The 18,715-nt window shown below is 40.0% G+C and overlaps 1 protein-coding gene across 2 annotated transcripts in view; it reads left to right on the top strand.

Annotated features, from left to right (window-relative positions):
• LOC145774122 (uncharacterized) overlaps positions 1-17,932 on the top strand; it is a 47,128-nt gene extending 29,196 nt beyond the window's left edge. The window contains exons 7-12 of one of the 2 annotated variants that reach the window (XM_082585276.1): positions 13,907-13,953; positions 15,981-16,108; positions 16,208-16,337; positions 16,411-16,650; positions 17,241-17,343; positions 17,546-17,932. In XM_082585276.1, the coding sequence (XP_082441402.1) occupies positions 13,907-13,953; positions 15,981-16,108; positions 16,208-16,337; positions 16,411-16,650; positions 17,241-17,343; positions 17,546-17,585 (688 nt within the window). In that variant the 3' untranslated portion in view covers positions 17,586-17,932. Of the gene's footprint in view, positions 1-13,906; positions 13,954-15,980; positions 16,109-16,207; positions 16,338-16,410; positions 16,651-17,237; positions 17,344-17,545 lie in introns of both variants that reach the window. The other variant, XM_082585275.1, reaches the window with a different exon arrangement.
• Positions 17,933-18,715: the final 783 nt, after the last annotated feature.

Here is an 18,715-nt window from a genome sequence, read left to right as displayed (position 1 = left end):
CTTTGGTGATTTGAACGTTTAGAGTTTTTCATGGGTTTCCAGTCCGTGAACTGGCCAGTGGCACTACTTTGAATAATGTTGCATCCTTCTGAGAGTGAGCTTGATAAAATTTTGGATACAAACTTCACATGAGTATCCACAACTGTCTCAGAAAGTTTTGAAAATAATTTTACCATTTGCGACATCTTATCTTTGAGAATGTGGATTTTCTGCATTGGTTGCAATAAAAACAAAGTGTTGTTCTCGACTTGAAGTCGAATAGTAGTATACCTCGTTTGGATATACTGTGCTCAAATGTGCAAGCTCAAGGCTCACACTAAATGTAGCAATCTTTCTAAAACCAACTACCAGTACTGTTTATGACTTAGCAAGCAATAAGTGACATTTGTTTGGTACAAGGGGAGGAGGAAGGGGAGGGAAGTAGTGGTTCGTGACTGAGACACAATTTTTTTAAGTGGTCCTTGAATCTCAAAAGGTTGAGAACCTCTGACTTAGTGGATAGAGTGACCATCTCTTAGTCGGTATACGTTACGTTGCTGTGACATTCCAACGACCTGAAGAGTTGGCCCTAAATACGGTTACGCTGAAACTGTTCTTTGTAAACCGTTGAGAGCCGCCCACATCTGATAAAGTATACAACGGACAAGGCCAAAGCCCCGCTAACCCTCTGTGTGCTGATTGTTCATCCCATTTGTGAACATCATCCCGAATCAATAAGGGTTATAGGGTTTTTCTCAAAAGCCGCTTTCCAGCAAATGAAATCAATATTATACAACAAGTACATATCTTTCTCAACGAGATACAGAGTATTAAAGTGTTACATTTATCCAATTTTTAAATATAATTCAGAAACTTGGACAATTACCAAACCAACTAATAAAAGAATAAAAGGGTTTGAAATGTGTGCATTTCGAAAAATGCAGAGGATTTCTTGCACTGACAGAAAGAGCAGCCAAACTGTTTTAAACCAAGTCAAACAAAGAATCCACTAAAAATAGCAAAGAAAATCAGCTTCAATTTTTAGGACACGTGCTGAGAAAAGGAAAATTAGAACATTTCTCTCTCTCACAAGCAAAATTGAAGAGAAGCGTGCCCATTAGGGTGATGACTAAAAAAAAATTTTTTTGCCTGCTATGGGAATCGATGAACTTTTTTATGTGTACCAAGAATGTAAAATTTTTTTTTGAAAATTTTTCAAAAACCTCCCCCACCAATTGATATTTCTGACGTCACCTAGGCATATTTTTCTCCTTTTTTATTCCTCATACATTGTTTAAACTTGTTACAGACTCCTTACCATACTAAAAAGGTGGCCCACAGTATGGTGAAGATTTTGAAAAAAAAATTGTCGAAAAAAGTCAAGGGGGTTCTGAGATTTTACTCTTTTTGTCATTATTTTTCGCAACAGCGCCTCTAGTGGAAAATTTTTAATTAGTGTAACTTCAAGAATTCTTAAGCGATTTCGGTAAATTGTTTTGTCAATAAGCTCATTTTGAATGCTGAGGAGGTTTATTGTTACTTTATTTTGATATCTTTTTGTCACTAGAGGGCACTAGTGCTTTATATCTGAACTGATAGCCTATAAAGCTAGACCAGACAAGAGTTTTTAATAGCATTGGAAGTTGCTACTAATTTAAAAGAATAATTGAAATCATTTGATCTATTAATTATTAGCAGCTTGTTGTACTGTACATAAAATCTTGAAAGTGTAGCCTAGTCTATTTAATGGGCCTATATCATGCAATTGAATTCAAATTAGCGTAGTTATCTGGTTAGTTTTTTAGTTACCGAGTTGGGGGTGCTTAACTGGTTGTTTTGGATTGCATATCATGAGCGAGATAGATTTCTGCCACTCCTTTTTCATTTGTGCGATAGCTCATTCTTTATGTACTTTGATGGTAATAAACATGGTGAACCAATGTTTCGTTAATCCTTGTCCATGCAACTGTTACGAAATTGAATAATGGGCCTATAGATTGTTAATTAGCTGTAAATGTGGTCCAGAGCAGTTAATATCGTAATTATATGGCATAAAGATTATCATTTTTAGTTTTGTTAGGAATTACCTGTCTGTAACCTATACCATACTTTTAAAAATATGTCGTTTTTGAAATCGAATACTGCTGTATCCAAGAACAAAGGAATTTGGGCTGCAAATCTACCTTCCTCCAGCTACACCAACCGACGAGACCTGGCAAGAATGGAGAATTTGAATACCTGTGTTCGGCTGCCATCAAATCACCAGGTTTTAGGTCGATGTCATGTGCTGCTGGAAGCTGAAAAGCTAAAAAAAAGTAAGAATGGCAACAATGCAAGAAGAACTGACCCAGTTGTGGTAAACATTTAGTTTTCCAGTTCTCAGTAAACAGGCAATCATTGCCCGTTTAGACAAGTTGGTTTCACAATACGAAAAATCTAAACGAAGGCCAAACAAAAAAATTTAAAGAAGACTTACCTATCATTTTTGATATTACTAAGAGTGATGGAAAGTGGCTGTCAAATGAAGATAAAGAGCTTTACAAAAAGCAAATTAAGTCACTTGGAAGAGTTGGCTACACCACTCTGAAACCTTCCCCACTCTCTGCAATACACCCTTCAAAAAGGCTAAAGTTACAAATTCCTCCTGCTTCAACAATAGCTGAATTGTCCAGCAAAGATGGCGATTCTGAAAGTGACAGGGCCTCCAGTTATTCTGAGAGCACAATATTAGAAGAAGATGGGTTTGAAAAGAAGATGAGATTGTCAACATTGTCAGCAACAAAAATGGTGGTTCGCCATTCTTTGTCCACGCACAAAGCATCGGGTGTGTGCTCCACTCTGAATGAAAAAGGGGTTACTCTCCCTACTCCATCGCAGTGTGGCGTAGTGTTATAAGAGCTGGAAACAACGAAAAGGTTGTTGTTGCTGTCATTGATGAGTCTTTTAACCGCCGAAACCGTACAGGGTTCGTCCTTGGCGCTTCAGCGCGTAAACGACATCGAGGGTGGTGACGGTCTTTCGTTTTGCGTGCTCCGTGTAGGTGACAGCGTCGCGGATCACGTTCTCAAGGAAGACCTTCAACACGTCTCGGGTTTCTTCGTAAATTAAGCCGAAAATGCGCTTGACACCGCCTCGACGACCTAGTCGCCGAGGTTTTTGAAAAATTTTCAAAAAAAAATTTCACATTCTTGGTACACATAAAAAAGTTCATCCATATAGGCGTTTTCGATTTCCTCAAAAAAAATTTAGTCATCACCCTAGTGCCCATTGCCCAGGCAGACAAAGATTAACCTACTTAAACCAACAAACCGACAAAACTAACACCAACATAGCCTACACCTAATACACAAAGCAAACAACAGAGAATCTTGGAAACTATTCATGCAAGAGGCAGTCAATGCTTGGAATCAAGTGCGACCATAAAAGAAGAGTTTTTCTGCAGTAACGCTTCCATTTTACCATAATAGTTCGGTTATTTGCATTATTCAGTATATGGTTAATCTTAGGCTGATCTTTAACAGATTTGTCTCAGGTTTTGTCTTGTATTCCCAGTCACTACTTTTGCACTTTTCTGACGAAATGTTCTTCATCCACTTGTTAAAGGTGCCCCAACTGCCTGTCCCTGACGATATCTTAGGTGATTTATTTTATATATATATATATGGATTTTTAAATACACTTAGTCCCTGCTTATTAAGCCCACCTCGGGGCTGGACAATTTTGGGCTTATTAAGCGTGGGAACGGATTTCTGCCACTCTTATAACTGTAATACTAATTGACTATGGCCGACTGCATTATTTATAAAAGTTACTAAATCTGTTAACAACTGCACACAAGACACAACTATGAGTTCTTTCCTGTTATACACCATACTATTTTGTGTCATGCCGAAAATAGCGTATTTTGCGAGTTATGTCAGCAATGAGCAGTGTCTTGTACAACCCAACGATCACAAAACATTAAGAATTGAGTAAGCAGTGTAATAAAGCGTGAAATTGTAAGCAAACATGACGAAATTATTGAATTGTGTTGCATTTTTTCACAATTCCAAGCAAATTTAATCGAAAATTAGCCTTTTAAGGTTTTGAACTTATTAAGCATTTTTTTATTACGGGAATGAATAGCAAGCAATTCATGACCGGACTAAATTGGGCTCAATAAGTTGGTGGTCCTATTCATAGGCGTCGAAATAGGGTGGGCCGGGTGGGCGGCGCCCACCCTGCCGTGAAACGAGGGTGGGCAAAATATGTTTCGCCCACCCTGTTTTCATGACACTTATGAAGTGTTCGTTACAATTATTTCAGTTTTTGTTAAACGCTGAATTATCCAACCAACTGCAGCGCAACTTCTTGTTTTACGCTATGTCTCTCGCTAGGTATGCGACAGAATAAAGCAATTTTGCAACAACGCTGCGTTGAAAAAAGGCGGCAGCCTACTCACTTTATTGTTGTTGCTACGGCAACTGCCACACGTTGGCAATTCCTGGTGAGAGAAAGCCACGTTTGATATTTTCTCCGAATGGTCTCACTTTCGTTACCGTACGTCATAATCAAACTTCAGTTCCGGGTCAGCGTAAGGGAATATGAATATGACATCATAATGAACATGACAATAAAATAACCGATACAAACTAAAGACGTACTGAAGCAATCGCTTTTTACAAATCTTTCCTCACAAACTTGTTGCTGGGTATAAATTGGGGCCCCGCGCGATGTTGTCATTTCATTATTTATTGAAAAGTTAAACAAGAAGCAAAGTCAAACATCTATTCGCGCATTCTTAAAACCAGCTTTCAAAAGGCGTCGAGATGATAACGCTGAAGAAGCCATATTCAGCACGAATGAACGTAGAGATGACATTGATGAAGAAAGCAGTGCTTCAAGGATGGACAGTGGTGAAGTGAATGTCTCAGGCAATGCACCGGTAGTTGTAGAAGCAGCATGAGTCATGGATCTCTGCCTGCTCCATTTCACTTTAGCATGCTGCCGGATCAGCTTCCGGCTCGGGAAGGTCGTGTGTTGCAAAGGAAGCTTATTTTCCTGCGTCTTAACCCTGATGGTACTTGTTACTGTAGTCACCTGTCCAAACATTTTGCGGCAAATCCGAAGACGCCACTTTAAAGATAACAGGTCACGAGTCACGCGCTTTTTAGGTCTCAAAGGAAAACATAAAAGAAGTTTGTTTAGATTAATAGCGCTCATAAGATCAAGGCGCAAGAAAGCAAACATCAAACCTATTAAAGCTTAATTGCTGCAACGACGCTAAACGCAGTCTTTGTGAGAAAGACTAACCATTGCGAATTTGCGAACATACACATTCAATGAAATCTGTTTGAAAACTCTCGCCCACCCAGAATTCCTCTCTTCTAAGAAAAAATCGACGCCTATGGTCCTATTAACTGTGGGCTTAATGAACTTATTTTTGTCCTTGAAACTTGGCCTGAGCTTTAAGATTGTAGGGTACTGCAGCCTAACTCGATTGCCTAACTAATTATATAAGTTTTATATGATAATTTTGTGACAGGATGATTACTTTAACATGTTGGTCTTGCAGGCTAATAAAGTACTTTTATACTGTATTGGGTTACAAATTTTGGAATTCATATCGCTTCAACTCAAAAAATTCAAAAATGTCCTGGAAATCCGCTCACAACTACTAAATTTACTTCGTCATAAGTATGGCCAGTAAAACAGTTGTCAAACCAGTAACAGTGAAACAACAATGACGCTGTTGTGGGGTCAAATTAAAAAGTTATATTTTCTCTTTTAGATCATAAAATATGACTTTTCATTTTTACTTTTAAATGCAAAGATTGAACCCTAGTAACTTTGTAAATGCATTTCAAACAGCTCCTGTAGACATTGAAATTTGATAATTTGTGGATAGGGGAGGCAGTGAGAGTTCTCGCGCTGAGTTTCCCGAAACATTGGAAGCAACATTTTCATTATTTTCTGTAGCCTAGTAATTGCGCTTGCTGTTTGATGTCAATTTGCATTGTGACATCATCTTGACACATTATTTGCAACACACACTCCAGTCTCTGAATATTATGAACACTTGCAGTAGATCAGCCAGTGCTGTGATCTTAAGAGCCAAGGGTACTTTTCGAGCTCAGAGCTTTGACTCTTATTACTTAGTAGCTGGTTTGGTAGGTACATGCATTAGACATTTGAATTTTTGTAGTGATTTTCAAGCGCAGGGGTCACCAAACTTTTTTCTCTGAGGGCCGGATTGCTGCGAGATTAACAGCTGCGGGCCAGATGCAAATTGTGAAAAGATATACAACTATTTAGAATCTCCATTGATTTGAATTGAGCACAATAAATAAAAAAGTAAGCAGTGGAATAGCAAAGTTGTGATGAAAATCGAAAGGTTGCTGGAAAAGTTATCCCCTGACGTGATACACTACAGGGCACCGTGCTCTTGAAAAAACATTAAATCTTTCCAAATTTGGCCTAGGCTGTCCCCATTTGTGTTGGCTTAATGATGAAAACAGAACACCAACATATCGGCTGCCTGGTGGAAAAATGGTATAAATTATTTCCGCAGCACGTGGCTGGATGAAATCAGCTTGCCTGCCGTAGTTTGGTGACCCCTGTTCAAGCAAAACAGAAGTGTTTTGTTCAAAATACATGTAAAAACTGCATACGGATCATTAATTGCCGAGACTAGCATCAGTTTGATGCTCTAAAAATAAAGTCATATATTTCAAAAATTAAAGTCATATTTTTCAAGTTTTAGGTCATAAAAATGGCCCTTGTAATAAGCGATATAACTTAAATATAATATGAGCTCAGACGGGCTGCAGATATTATTCTAACAGGCGCACTTGGGCACCCCTGCTTTAAACAGTGACACTTGTCAAAGATCCACATTACTATGAGAATGTACATTCAATAAAGTTTGAATTTGAAAGGCGTTAAGTTATTAATGTTCATCTTCCAAGTCCATCATAAAATCACCAGCCCTAGTGGATTGTATTTATCATTGCAAGTGTTTTTAATAACTCATCAAGCAATACATAGATGCAAGGCCAACAAATTAACACACATAAGTTAAGTCAGTCTACCTCATAATAATCAATAAGTCTCCCTAGCAAACTACAAACTTTACTGGAAGTCAATCGGCAAGCAACTGAGTAAAGACACATTGCCTTAATTGTGACGTTTTCCGAAAGAAAAATAATTACAACACAAGAGTAAGAAGTTATGTTGCCACCAGTAAAACCTGAATTAAAAATCACATTGGAAGTTGATAGATTGTTATATATTTAAACTGGTGATTGCAGTGCAGAAAGTGTTTGCATTTTTCTTAACTGCAAGGTATGGAGATAAAGACTTTGCTCTCGACAGACAGACAGGCCACACCCTCAGCATGAGGATAATTCATGGCCTGTACGAGTGTACGTATAGTCAAAACTGGTTGATTCTCAGATGTTGTAATCTGATTGCTGAGATAGTATTCCTCATATTATTGTTTAAGTCATCACAAGTATGGTTTAGTAAAGTTGATATTTTTGCATCTTATGTAATGTACTCAGCCTTGTGCTGATAGCCAGGAAGAACACTCCCTTTACAGTAAAGCGGCCTTCAACTTTCCCAGCATAGTTTATATCAAAGTTTGCACTTTCTGATTTTCATTGTCCCCGTTTACTACACCGTACTATATGTTTGTTGTATTACAATGAAGGTGCTTACCTCATACAATGTTTTCCCTTGAAATTTGAAATGTAACCATTGGATCTTGTAATCACTATTTCTGTAATATACAGTTGCCCTTCATCCATGCCCATTGCCCAATCAGTATAACTGACCGCTCTCATTTCAGTACAGAGTGATGTTTGCAGTTAAACTTGGTCCCGACTGCTGCACATTAAGGCCACCATGGTTCAAGTGAGGCTTGGTATGTCAAACTTTGTCCACGTTCAAATGAATGTGATTTGTCAGTTAGCTTTATGCAGGAATAATGATGAACGTGTTGTGAGTACAAAAGAATTAACTACAACCACGGTAGAACCCCAATTACGAGACCACACCGTTATCATGGCCACTTCAGCGCAATCCTAAATATTCTATAGTACAGTTGGTGCAATGCTACACTGTATTCAGTTTTAATAACACAATCAACCCGGTTATCGGATCGCCAACACTAAATAGTTGGTCCGAAACTGTAAATTTAAATCCGCCAAAGCAACTATTTATGCATGCACAATGCACATTGCACACTGGTGGCATGGGTCTAGTGTTGGAGAAAAAAGGGTGGACTATGGAAGTGTGTGCCCACTCCTCTTTCCAGGCGTTAATGGTCCAAGATGTTACATTCCACATTGAGGGTCAGCACTCTTGTTACGTTCCAGGAAGGATTGTGCTTGAGCAACAAAGGGGTTTCTTGAGAGATTTCTTTATCTTCAACCTGGTGAGCTATGGAGCGCGTTGCAGCGACCGGCTAGGCAAGAAAGGTGTGGAAGCAAAGTTGGAGCGATTTCTGATACTATAAAACTGGTTAAAACTTAGTTTCAGGCACACTGATACAATAATCCAGAGCTTTACATCAGTGACAAGAAGCAGCTAACTCCATGATTTCTTAGCTGCTTTCTGTCTGTTGTGAAATATGTTTGTTACGGCACGATATCATCTCACAAAATGAACATGACACTGCATTAGTGTATTATTAGTGATGAACCGCCTCTTGTCATTTTTAATAGGCAAACTAGATCTTGTAGTGGTTTCAGTCATGTCAGAGGTGTATGTGCTGTGCAGTGTGCAAGCTTAACATATATTTTTTTTAAACTCATTACAGCTTCTTTTTACTTGATCGATAGTAGCGAGCAATTGGAGATTGATCCTAATCAAGTATCATCTCACGATCATGATGTTATTCTTACCAATCACAGCAATTTGTCTCTGAATAACCTGTAATCAACCGTCCTGACATTTCCAAATATGAAATCTAATCCAAACTTTTCCTTTAAATGGACCTTTTTAAAGGATTCCAAGCATTTTCATAAAACGCCCTTTATATGAGTGCTTTATAACAAACTTTTTAGTTGGCTGTTGAAGTTGATTTTATGAAGCAGATACATGTATTACTTTATTTCAAAGCTCCGGATGGAGTTGCTCTAAACCAGTGGTCTCCAACCTTTTTAAGAAGCGACCCCAATTTAAGCGAAAACGAAATCAGCATTTACATGAGACCCCATTTTGTTTTCCAATACAGAGAAAAATATTTTAAATAATGCTGAAACTAAATAGGCCTAATACGAGTAAGTATGCACAATTACAGAGAAATGTGGCTACACAAAAGTATTCCAAATGATTGTTTTTAAGAAGTTTCACATAACACATGAACGTGATTTCCCGAACACAAAATTATCAATTTGTTTCAACATTTAATTTGCACTGTGCGATGGTTTCAATTTGGTCAAAAAAGTCATTGGGTATATCTTCAATCCTACGTTATACTGATAGTGAAATTGAATTCAAGAGATTGCAATTAACGTTCAAAAAACTCAGATGGTTTATCCATGCAAGCAACCTGGATGATTTTTTTTTCAAAATGACATTTAAGTTTATTTTTCTTCGTCGATTCTTCTGCGAGAACTTTATGACACTTTGGTTTGCGATTTGAATCAGTAAAACCAAGTTTTAAAAAAGCCTCGTCATATGATCTTTTTCTGGTATTTTATGCTGCCATTTTTATGTAATATTTAGCTTTTCTTACTAGCTACAAATTAACATTACCGTACTAACTGCAAAGCAAACCGAAAACAGCCGATGAAATGTCTGCACACTACACCTGCATAAATAACTATTCGCTCGTTCTAGAGCAGTGGTTCCCAACCTGGGGGTAAATTACCCCCAGGGGGTAATTTGCCTATTTTCCGGGGGTAACGAGACCCGATTTAGAAACAGTGAAGCAAGTGAAGGTTGTAAACTTTATAAAAGCGAATGAATTGAATAGCCGTCTTTACAAGGAACTGTGCAAGAAGATGGGTTATAGATCCGAAGTATTACTGTACCACACAGAAGTACGATGGCTGTCTCGTGGCATAGCGATAACCCGCCTGGTCGAACTTCGTAAGGCTGTCCATGTTTTTCTGATAGAAAAGAATTCCGACTTGGCTGAATACTTCTCTAACCAACAGTGGATTTCCCAACTGTGCTACCTGGCTGATATCTTTGGTGAATTGAACTAAGGCAATCTTTTAATTCAAGGCAAGAATGTAACTGTGATCGACACCAAAGTACCCAGAGCAGCATTTATCGCAAATGTTAAATTGTGGAACAAGCGAGTTGGAAGAGGTGCAGTTTCAGACGCATGACATGTATCTCGAAGGTAATGGACTTGAGTTGACAGGGGCGTTGAAGGAGGACATAGCTGAGCTTACCACTTAGGCCAGCTGGCCAAGAAGATGGACAACTACTTTCCGAATTTGAACACGGCTGGTCTCCAATGGTGCACTGAGCCTTTCACATGTGATGACAGCCAGGTGGATGATGACGACTTTCCGGCCAAAGAAAAACTTATCACTCTCCGAATCAATGAACAAAGCGTTGAAAATTGATTTCAAGGGGAAAGGCTTGGATTGGAACCCTTCTGGTTTAGCAGACTCCAGGACACACCAACATTAGCGACACGGGCATTAAATATCCTGACATCTTTTTCAACAACGTATCGCTGTGAACAAGGATTTTTAACTGTCTTGGGAATGAAGACAAAAAAGCGCAATCGCCAGGATGCCGAAAGCGACACAAGAATCGCCCTCAGTAGCCTACCACAAAGCCCAGGATCACAAAGCTGGCGGCTGAAGTCCAAGCCCAACCTTCGCATTGAATGTTTACAACGCATTGTTATCTTGTATTCAGTATTGCATTGCATTTTGATTGTCACAGTTAGCCCTTTGAAATACGTAGCAATGAACACTTTTGTTTTTGAAAATTGGTCGTGGGGGTAATTGGCTCACTTCTAGGTGGAGATTAGGGTAACAGCCAAAAATGGGAACCACTGTTCTAGAGTCACCATGAATACAAAAAGTTAATCTAAACTAGCATCGTAGTCTTTTTTTTTTCGGTAATAAATTGAATATGGTGAGTTTTGGCGACCCCAGGAAAAGTTAAGGCGACCCCACATGGGGTCGCGACCCACAGGTTGGAGACCACTGCTCTAAACGACTCCTTGCTTCTGTTCTGAATGTTGTTACTGGTGCTTTACTACTGTTACTACAAGCTGCTCACTTGAACTAAATTAAATATGTACACTTCCATAATCTGAGATTGTTCCAATTAGTTACAGGTAGTAAATATTTTAAGCAAATGGGGATGTGCTGCAACGGAATGGCCCGTTTCGATGAGTTCGATCCCTTAACGGGGGATTTTTTCAATTTTTTTTTTAAATTATCGGGTACCGTAGCCTAATTATCATTGCCGTTTTAAGGTTAGGGTTAGAGGTTAGGAACTCACCGAATCGGACTCACCGAATAGTAGCAGACCCGTGCTGCAAAGGGTTAATATGTGGCATAGGACATATCCAACCCTGGGGTTGAAGTAAAAAGTATCTCTTTGATTTCTTGTTCTTTGGTGATATTCCTACGAAGTAGCACATTTTAAAACCGAGATTGTGGATAGCCTAAAGGACTACAAACATCCCGTTGAAATACTATGGTTGGCTTTATTCAACTTTTGTGCATAGCAAAGAAAACTTTTGTTTATCTCAAAATTAACACGAAACGAACTCAGTTGTCCACTGTACATTGAATAGCAACAGGTCCGTGGCGTGTTGGCCCACCACACTAGCAACTTAGGTGAAATACGAGTTTCAGGTAAACTTCATTGACCAACGGGCCGGCCTCTTGCCAGTAAACTCAAGCGACAAGCGATGTACTAAACAGAATTTTTCCAGGGCAGATTGCGTGGAAAAATACTCTTTCCGTGGTGGTGTTCACACTAAGTATTGTTTGTATGTCATAGCTCCCTGTGAGCTTCATCCAACATATCCGAGCAAACTCAACATAGCTGGTTTGTTGCCAATGGGGCATGGCCTTGGCCAACCTTGCACCAATGGGGAATCGCCTAATCCTCTTTTAAATATAGTGCTGGGGAACAGACCGCAGAACATCAATGACTACACCGTCTTCAAGCCACTTAACGGAGTGGAATTTCAGCGCGTTTTAGATAATGAAACCAAAGACAGGCTGCTCTCTAGTAGCCTTCCAGTGTAGTTCGGGAACATCGTGAATCTAGGGTAGGGTGGTAAAAGGATAGACCCTGGGCCCCAGAGGCTCACACGACGACAATGAATGGGGCATACCCGAGACTAGTTTGCCTTGTTGGTGACTTGTTTTTGCTTATAGCCCTGGTTGAAGTATAAAGGTAACTCACGACCGGTGCGGCCAATACCGTGATGAGAAGATATTAGTTTAGCTTGCAGCGCGATTGCTCTCTGTCAACGTAAGCATTGTATGGATAAGAAAGCCACGGTGGGGTTTTAGTCAGTAATTTTCAAATGTGACTTTGTTGCAAAGTGTGTGAATTCCTTAATCAATTTGCAGGAAGTCCCACAGATGATGACTGACGAGTGAGCAGTTGCCAAAAATTCACTACTTTTTAATTGCTGCTTTTGTATATAAATTTCTCGGTCGTTTTGTCATTGAATAGTTTTCCCATCTTCAAGCTGTTATACGTCATGTTCAGTATTCCAGACAAACCGCGTCATTACTTTCATTGTTTTCATCAAGGGCTTCATCTAGTGTTGTAATAGATGAACTAAAGCCAAGTTTGAAGATGATAACGATTTTGTCACTGCTGCCCAAGCTGGATATGTCATTAAAGTTACTTAACATAGAAATTACGTTTGAAACAGGATATGCTTTAACAAACTACGCACTTGTTGCGTCATATTGTGAAATGCTAAAAGAAACGGGCAATGTATTTTATGCCAGGTCTCACCGACCTCGTATGTGTAATCTGTAGGTCGCTGCAGCAGATGGAGTGTTTTGACCAGTAGACACTTCAAAGATACCACAATTTTCTCTATGAACGAGCTGACTGCAGTCCTTGTGACCCCACTAGCACTCAGATAGAGAATGGATTCTTGCTTTGAACTTTGTTTAGTAATTAAAGAAAAAAAAGTAATGGCAGTGGTGGGAATCAAATCCACGTCATCAACATTATTACCTCCCAAATTCCAGAGACCAAACCATTATGCTAATCTGGGGTCTGCTACTATTCGGTGAGTCCGATTCGGTGAGAGCCTTTTTCGGAGAGTTCCCTATTCGGTGATTTTTTGAATTTTTTTTTGAAAATTATCGCGTGCCGTAGCCTAATTATCATTGCCGATTTTACATCGTTTTAACGTCGCTAAACGTTAAAATAAGACCCTAACGCCTAACCCTAAAACGGCAATGATAATTAGGCTACGGTACCCGATAATTTTATAAAAAAAAAATCAAAAAATCACCGAATAGGGAACTCCGAAAAAGGCTCTCACCGAATAGGGAACTCACCAAATCGGACTCACCGAAACGGGCCATTCCGGCTAATCTGCGTCTAAGCAAGTCGCTCGTTTAATTTACTTAAGTTATCAGTAAGTTTCGAGAAAGACGCTCACAATATCAAGCGGTTGCTGCAACGACCTGCAGGTTATAAATACGCACGCCAACCCATGAGCCTGTTGGTGAAGTTATAGGACCATTGTGGTTTGGTTTTAATTTATGTATTTGCAGTGCGCCCGCCACCTATTGTGTTTGCCAAATATATATCGCTATGTTTAAAGATTTAATAAAGTTTGTGATTTAAGCTGATCGGGTTACTTTTACCTTCACCCATAGAAAGTGTCCCATTAATATCTACAAGATTGCCTTGGTATTATGATTATTGGATGTACATTGATATTACATAAGAAGGTATTGGAGTAACAACTACTTTACAGAAGAGGCAACGATGGAGGCTTCAAGCCACAAGAAAGCGGGGGAGGTGGTAAGTCCCGCTTGTTGATTGGACGACCAGGTCCTTACTTTCTACTGGAATAAAATCCTTAAACTATCTGCTTGCATTGGCATAATTAGTAGTCGACACCAGAACAAATTGTTGCCCATGTACCGAAACACCAACTTGCTTTGAGCGACTATTTGATGTCGAGGGTAAAAAATATATACATGTAGAAACTTTGCAATGCTGGTGATAATGTTTAGTCATTGAAGCAAATCCCATAACAAGTGTTCAAGTTCTATGACGTATGAAGCACAGGCCTATGACATAAAAATAAGTTCACTGAATTTTGTCTACGCTTTAATGGCGTCATAACGCGTGCAGAGGGGGTGATGTTTCGGTCGCTATGCAGACCGGTCCTTATAGGGCTTCGTTTGTATTGAGGTGTCTGTTGATTCCCATTATCTTGGTGCCAATCACAAGTTTGTTGGCACCTGTGGCCTCTTAGGGTTAGTTGCTACAATGCTACATGCGACAGGGCATCACTTATTGGAAATGTGGTTTTATGTTTCTTTGGCACACTGCAGCCTGCTGTGTGAAACGTTCGGCTTGCAGCGCTGAACAGACTCCCATGACCTCTGCCACTCAACATTTTAATGTTTATGAGACAAAACCTGTTAAGATGATTCCCAATCAATTTTATTTTGGGATCTTTACGTCGTTGAAACGTCGGTAAATCGATGGGGAGCTGCCTGCCCATGACAAGGATCAGGCACTAGCTCATTCGTAGGGTTTCGTGCGGTTGCAGCTATTGAGAATGTCGAGATTTTAACAACGCAGAGTTTCATTTTGAAATGAAATCGAAACAAACTTTCACACTTGTTCTTGTCACTTGCAACTTGCTATACTCGATATGACCAATGTTACAATTGTTCAAAATGGTGCTGACCATGAAAGAAGCCTTACTACCATTATAATTAAGGCAACGTACTCAATGTTCAATACCGATGTGTAAGATTTTTTAAGCTGTTTCCATGATTATGAATATCGCATCGTTATCAAAGATTGTCCCCAAATGAAGAATGTCATAAAATAAGAAATAAAGATGGTAATGAGTGCGGGACTTTCCCTATGAATTGGTTTCTATATTACCCGTTTGTTCATGCCCCCGACGGTGACTGTAGAAATATCCCGGACAATCATTGGTATTTGTTCTGATTAGTTGAATCGCCTAACAGTGCTGAGTGTTGCTGGCGAGACGCTTCAGCGCGGTGGGTGAACACGGGTCATTGCTCAGCGATAATAGTTTGAGAATGTTTGTTCTGAATAAATTGCACCACCTGACGATTCTGGCCGAAGGTGCCTCCACAGTCCACACACCTAAGGAGCACAACTTTTGTTAAAAATAAATGCAAATTTTCTCTATTGTGCCACAACTAACCCCAATTTTGTCTAATTCATCTTACGTGGCACTTGCACAGATGCTTTTTACAAATTGCATCGTTGTCTTATCCCAAGTGCTACCGGCCTTGAATATCAGGGAAAGCCCCTAATGTTTCATTGTAACATCTAACAAAGATTGCAAACTACTAAATGATTGGGATTGAATTCATTCTTTTATAATGAAATTCCCCAGCAAGGCTATACAGTTAACGAGTCACCAAATCTAGTCACCCGTTGTGAGATTTGATACTGAGAGGAAGATTTAGTTCCCACAGAAACAATCCCATCTGCACTATCCAACTTCATTTGATTGCTTCGTGAGATGCAATGTTGCAAGAATTTGCAGACTCCTCACAATTATCTTAATTTGTGCGTAACAAAATAGGGGTTAGGCAATTACAAAATTTGCTTTGCCATGAAATGGGATGCATTGAGATCATTGTACGCCTGGAAGTTCGGTGACCTCCGACAGGGTTATTCCTCGGAATATCCCGCCAGAAAAATATTTTTGTTGAATCATAATGAATTGGGCCGACATGAGGGATATGAAGAATCATGATGAATTGGGCCGACATGAGGGATATAAACGATCTAGAACCTTGTTCTTTGTTGTTGAAGTTTCGTTCTTGCAGGTTACGGTGCTCCTCCAGTGGACACAACTCCTGGGCCGGAGAGTGACACGATCTTTGTTCAGGGACTCGGAGAGAACATCACAAAGGAAAAAATCGCCGAGTATTTTGGCCAAATCGGGATCATCAAGGTGAGACTTGAAGATTCCCTCTGGTCTCGTTGCAAGTGACGTATGATTCCAATGTTTGGTTCCAGAAAGACATGACACGATTCCAATGTTTCATTCCAGAAAGACAAACGTACCCAAGAACCTCGAATCTTCGTGTACAAGGACAAGGTCACCCAAAAGCCGAAGGGAGAGTGCACTGTGACGTACGATGATCCCCCGTCGGCCCGAGCAGCCATCAGCTGGTTTAACAGTGAGTCCCATCACCCCACGGCAAGTTACATTCGTTGGTATCAACGCTTCATACCGGTCTTGTCTTTTCACAGACAAAGACTACAATGGGACATCACTTAGTGTCAGCTTCGCGCAACAGCGTCCTGGGGGGTTGGGGGCTCCACGAGGTAGAGGAGGAGGAGGAGGGGGAAGAGGATTTGGAGGTCGTGGTGGAGATCGTGGAAGAGGAAGAGGATTTGGAGGAGATCGTGGTGGGAGAAGTTTTGGAGGAGGATATGGGGGTGACGATGGTGGAAGAGATCGTGGAGATTTCAGAGGAGGAAGAGGTGGAGGTAGGATCTTGATTTTAGATTTCAAAAGTGGTTTGAGTTAACTCGACAGAGAAGCGGCTTCCAATTTATCAAATGTTTAATCTAGTCCAGTGATTCTTAAACTGGGGGGCATGAAGATTCTCCAAGGGGTGATAGGTTGTTGCATTAGTATGCTGCTGTATTGTACAAGTCGTAACAGAAATGTTGGTAACACCTTACCTTGTGTCACGATTATTGACTAACTCAGCAGCCTACTTTTGCCTTTACCTCCAAGCGCTTGTTCTTGCGGTTTTAGTTTAGTCTATTGTTCGGGAACAATGGTTGTTACGTTATTTGTGTAGAAGTGGCTTTTCTACACTTGCAAATGTGATGCCACATGCGATGTGCATTGTCTGTAACTAGGTCACAAATTAAACTGCTGGTTTTGAAAATGAAATTACAACTCTGATCAATGCAAGGAAAAGTAGATTGCGATTGATCCACTTAATCTTTTGATTTTTGTATGATGGAAAATAAGCGTTGTTCGTTAAGTGTTGAACTAAGATGTAGGATTGCAAAAGTCCTGAGATTTGCAACCGTGGTCTTGAGGAAACAATGTTTCTTTTCAGGAGGCCGTGGAGGTTTTGGAGGAGATCGTGGGGGAAGAGGAGGATTTGATCGTGGTGGACGCGGTGGAAGAGGAGGAGGTGATCGAAGAGATTCAGGAGGAAAGTGGTGAGTACCTCGCGTGCAGACGTCTTGTATTCGCTGCTGAACTGATAATTTTTTCCTGTTCAACCTCCATTTTAAGATCAGTCCTGTTAACTGACAACACGTCGGAAATATAGTTATTAGTTTCAACATTTTGTAGTCGCGTAGTTTGCAGTCACCTGAAGAACACTTACAATTTTACTTAAGTTAAAAACTGACGTCACAGGCGCGGTGGATCATCCCGAGGAAGACCTGGTCCTTATTGAAGCATCACGTCACCACTTGCGGAGAACCAGTGACTTTTGGCTTTTTTGAACCTGCCCCTCCCATGCAATCGAGCGCGTTTATCGCGTTTCCATTCGGCTGACGTCACTTAGTTCTACCAGGACATTGACCTATGTGGTGTCACAAGCCAGTTTTCATTTTACACTCTTTTATCATCGCCAACCGCCATCTTTGAACATTTCAGCCGATGGCTCCTAACGGAGGCAGTTACGTCATCGCTATAAGCATTACCTTTGCAAACCGGGATAAACTCATTTTCTTATTGTACTTCACTTTTATAGTGAAGAATTGAGGCTGAAATTGTCAATAAAAAAATCTCCAAACTTGTTATTGTTTGTAGCGGACGTCGAATTGTCTGAGCATTCGCCCATATCTAGCTGTAAATGCTACAGCAACATCCCGAGTTCCAGTTTGGTATAGTTTGGTAGTGGGGATGATCTGAGAATGATACCTTATTCTTCTGCGATTGTGAGTTTATTGTAAGGAAAGTAACGAGCTTCCAGATCAAACGTTACAGCCAAATAATGCCTTGATCACAAATAGAACGAATTGAACTGATTCAGAACATGAAAACTAAATTGACACCGTGACTTCCAAGAAAAAGAATCCATGGTGAAGTGACTAAAATAACGCACCACCCAATTGACTGACAAAACCATACTGATATTTTTTGTTTAACATTGAGCAGTTGATTTTAAGGAAGCTCAGTGTGATTAAAATGTTTCAAGCAATGCGGCAGATGCACAACGCTGCAACGACGTAAAGCTACGTATATATAACTTACATCAAACCCTACTAAGTGGTACAAATTCTAGGTAGCGTTTCAAATTCCCAACAAACACAGATTTTACAACGGCAATGAGAAGGAAACGTAAGAAAAGGCGCAGGCGCTACATTCATCATCAATCCATCGTCGGTTTGTTCCCCATTAGTGGGGGTGGCCGATTGTTTCCGCGCAGCAATTGTTTTAAGAGACAGGGGCGGTCATAAAAGAAACGATCACCCAAAAGTAAATTTTTGAATGACACTTACTGTTTGCAAAACTATATTACATTTATCTTCAAGCCTTCTTTATGAACTTAAATTAGATTTTGTGTTCAATAAACCAAAC

This window comes from Aplidium turbinatum, chromosome 7, assembly GCF_918807975.1.
Source record: "Aplidium turbinatum chromosome 7, kaAplTurb1.1, whole genome shotgun sequence".
Lineage (NCBI taxonomy): Eukaryota > Metazoa > Chordata > Ascidiacea > Aplousobranchia > Polyclinidae > Aplidium > Aplidium turbinatum.
The sequence above is the reverse complement of the archived record's forward strand: the minus strand, read 5'-3'. Positions and strand labels throughout refer to the sequence as shown.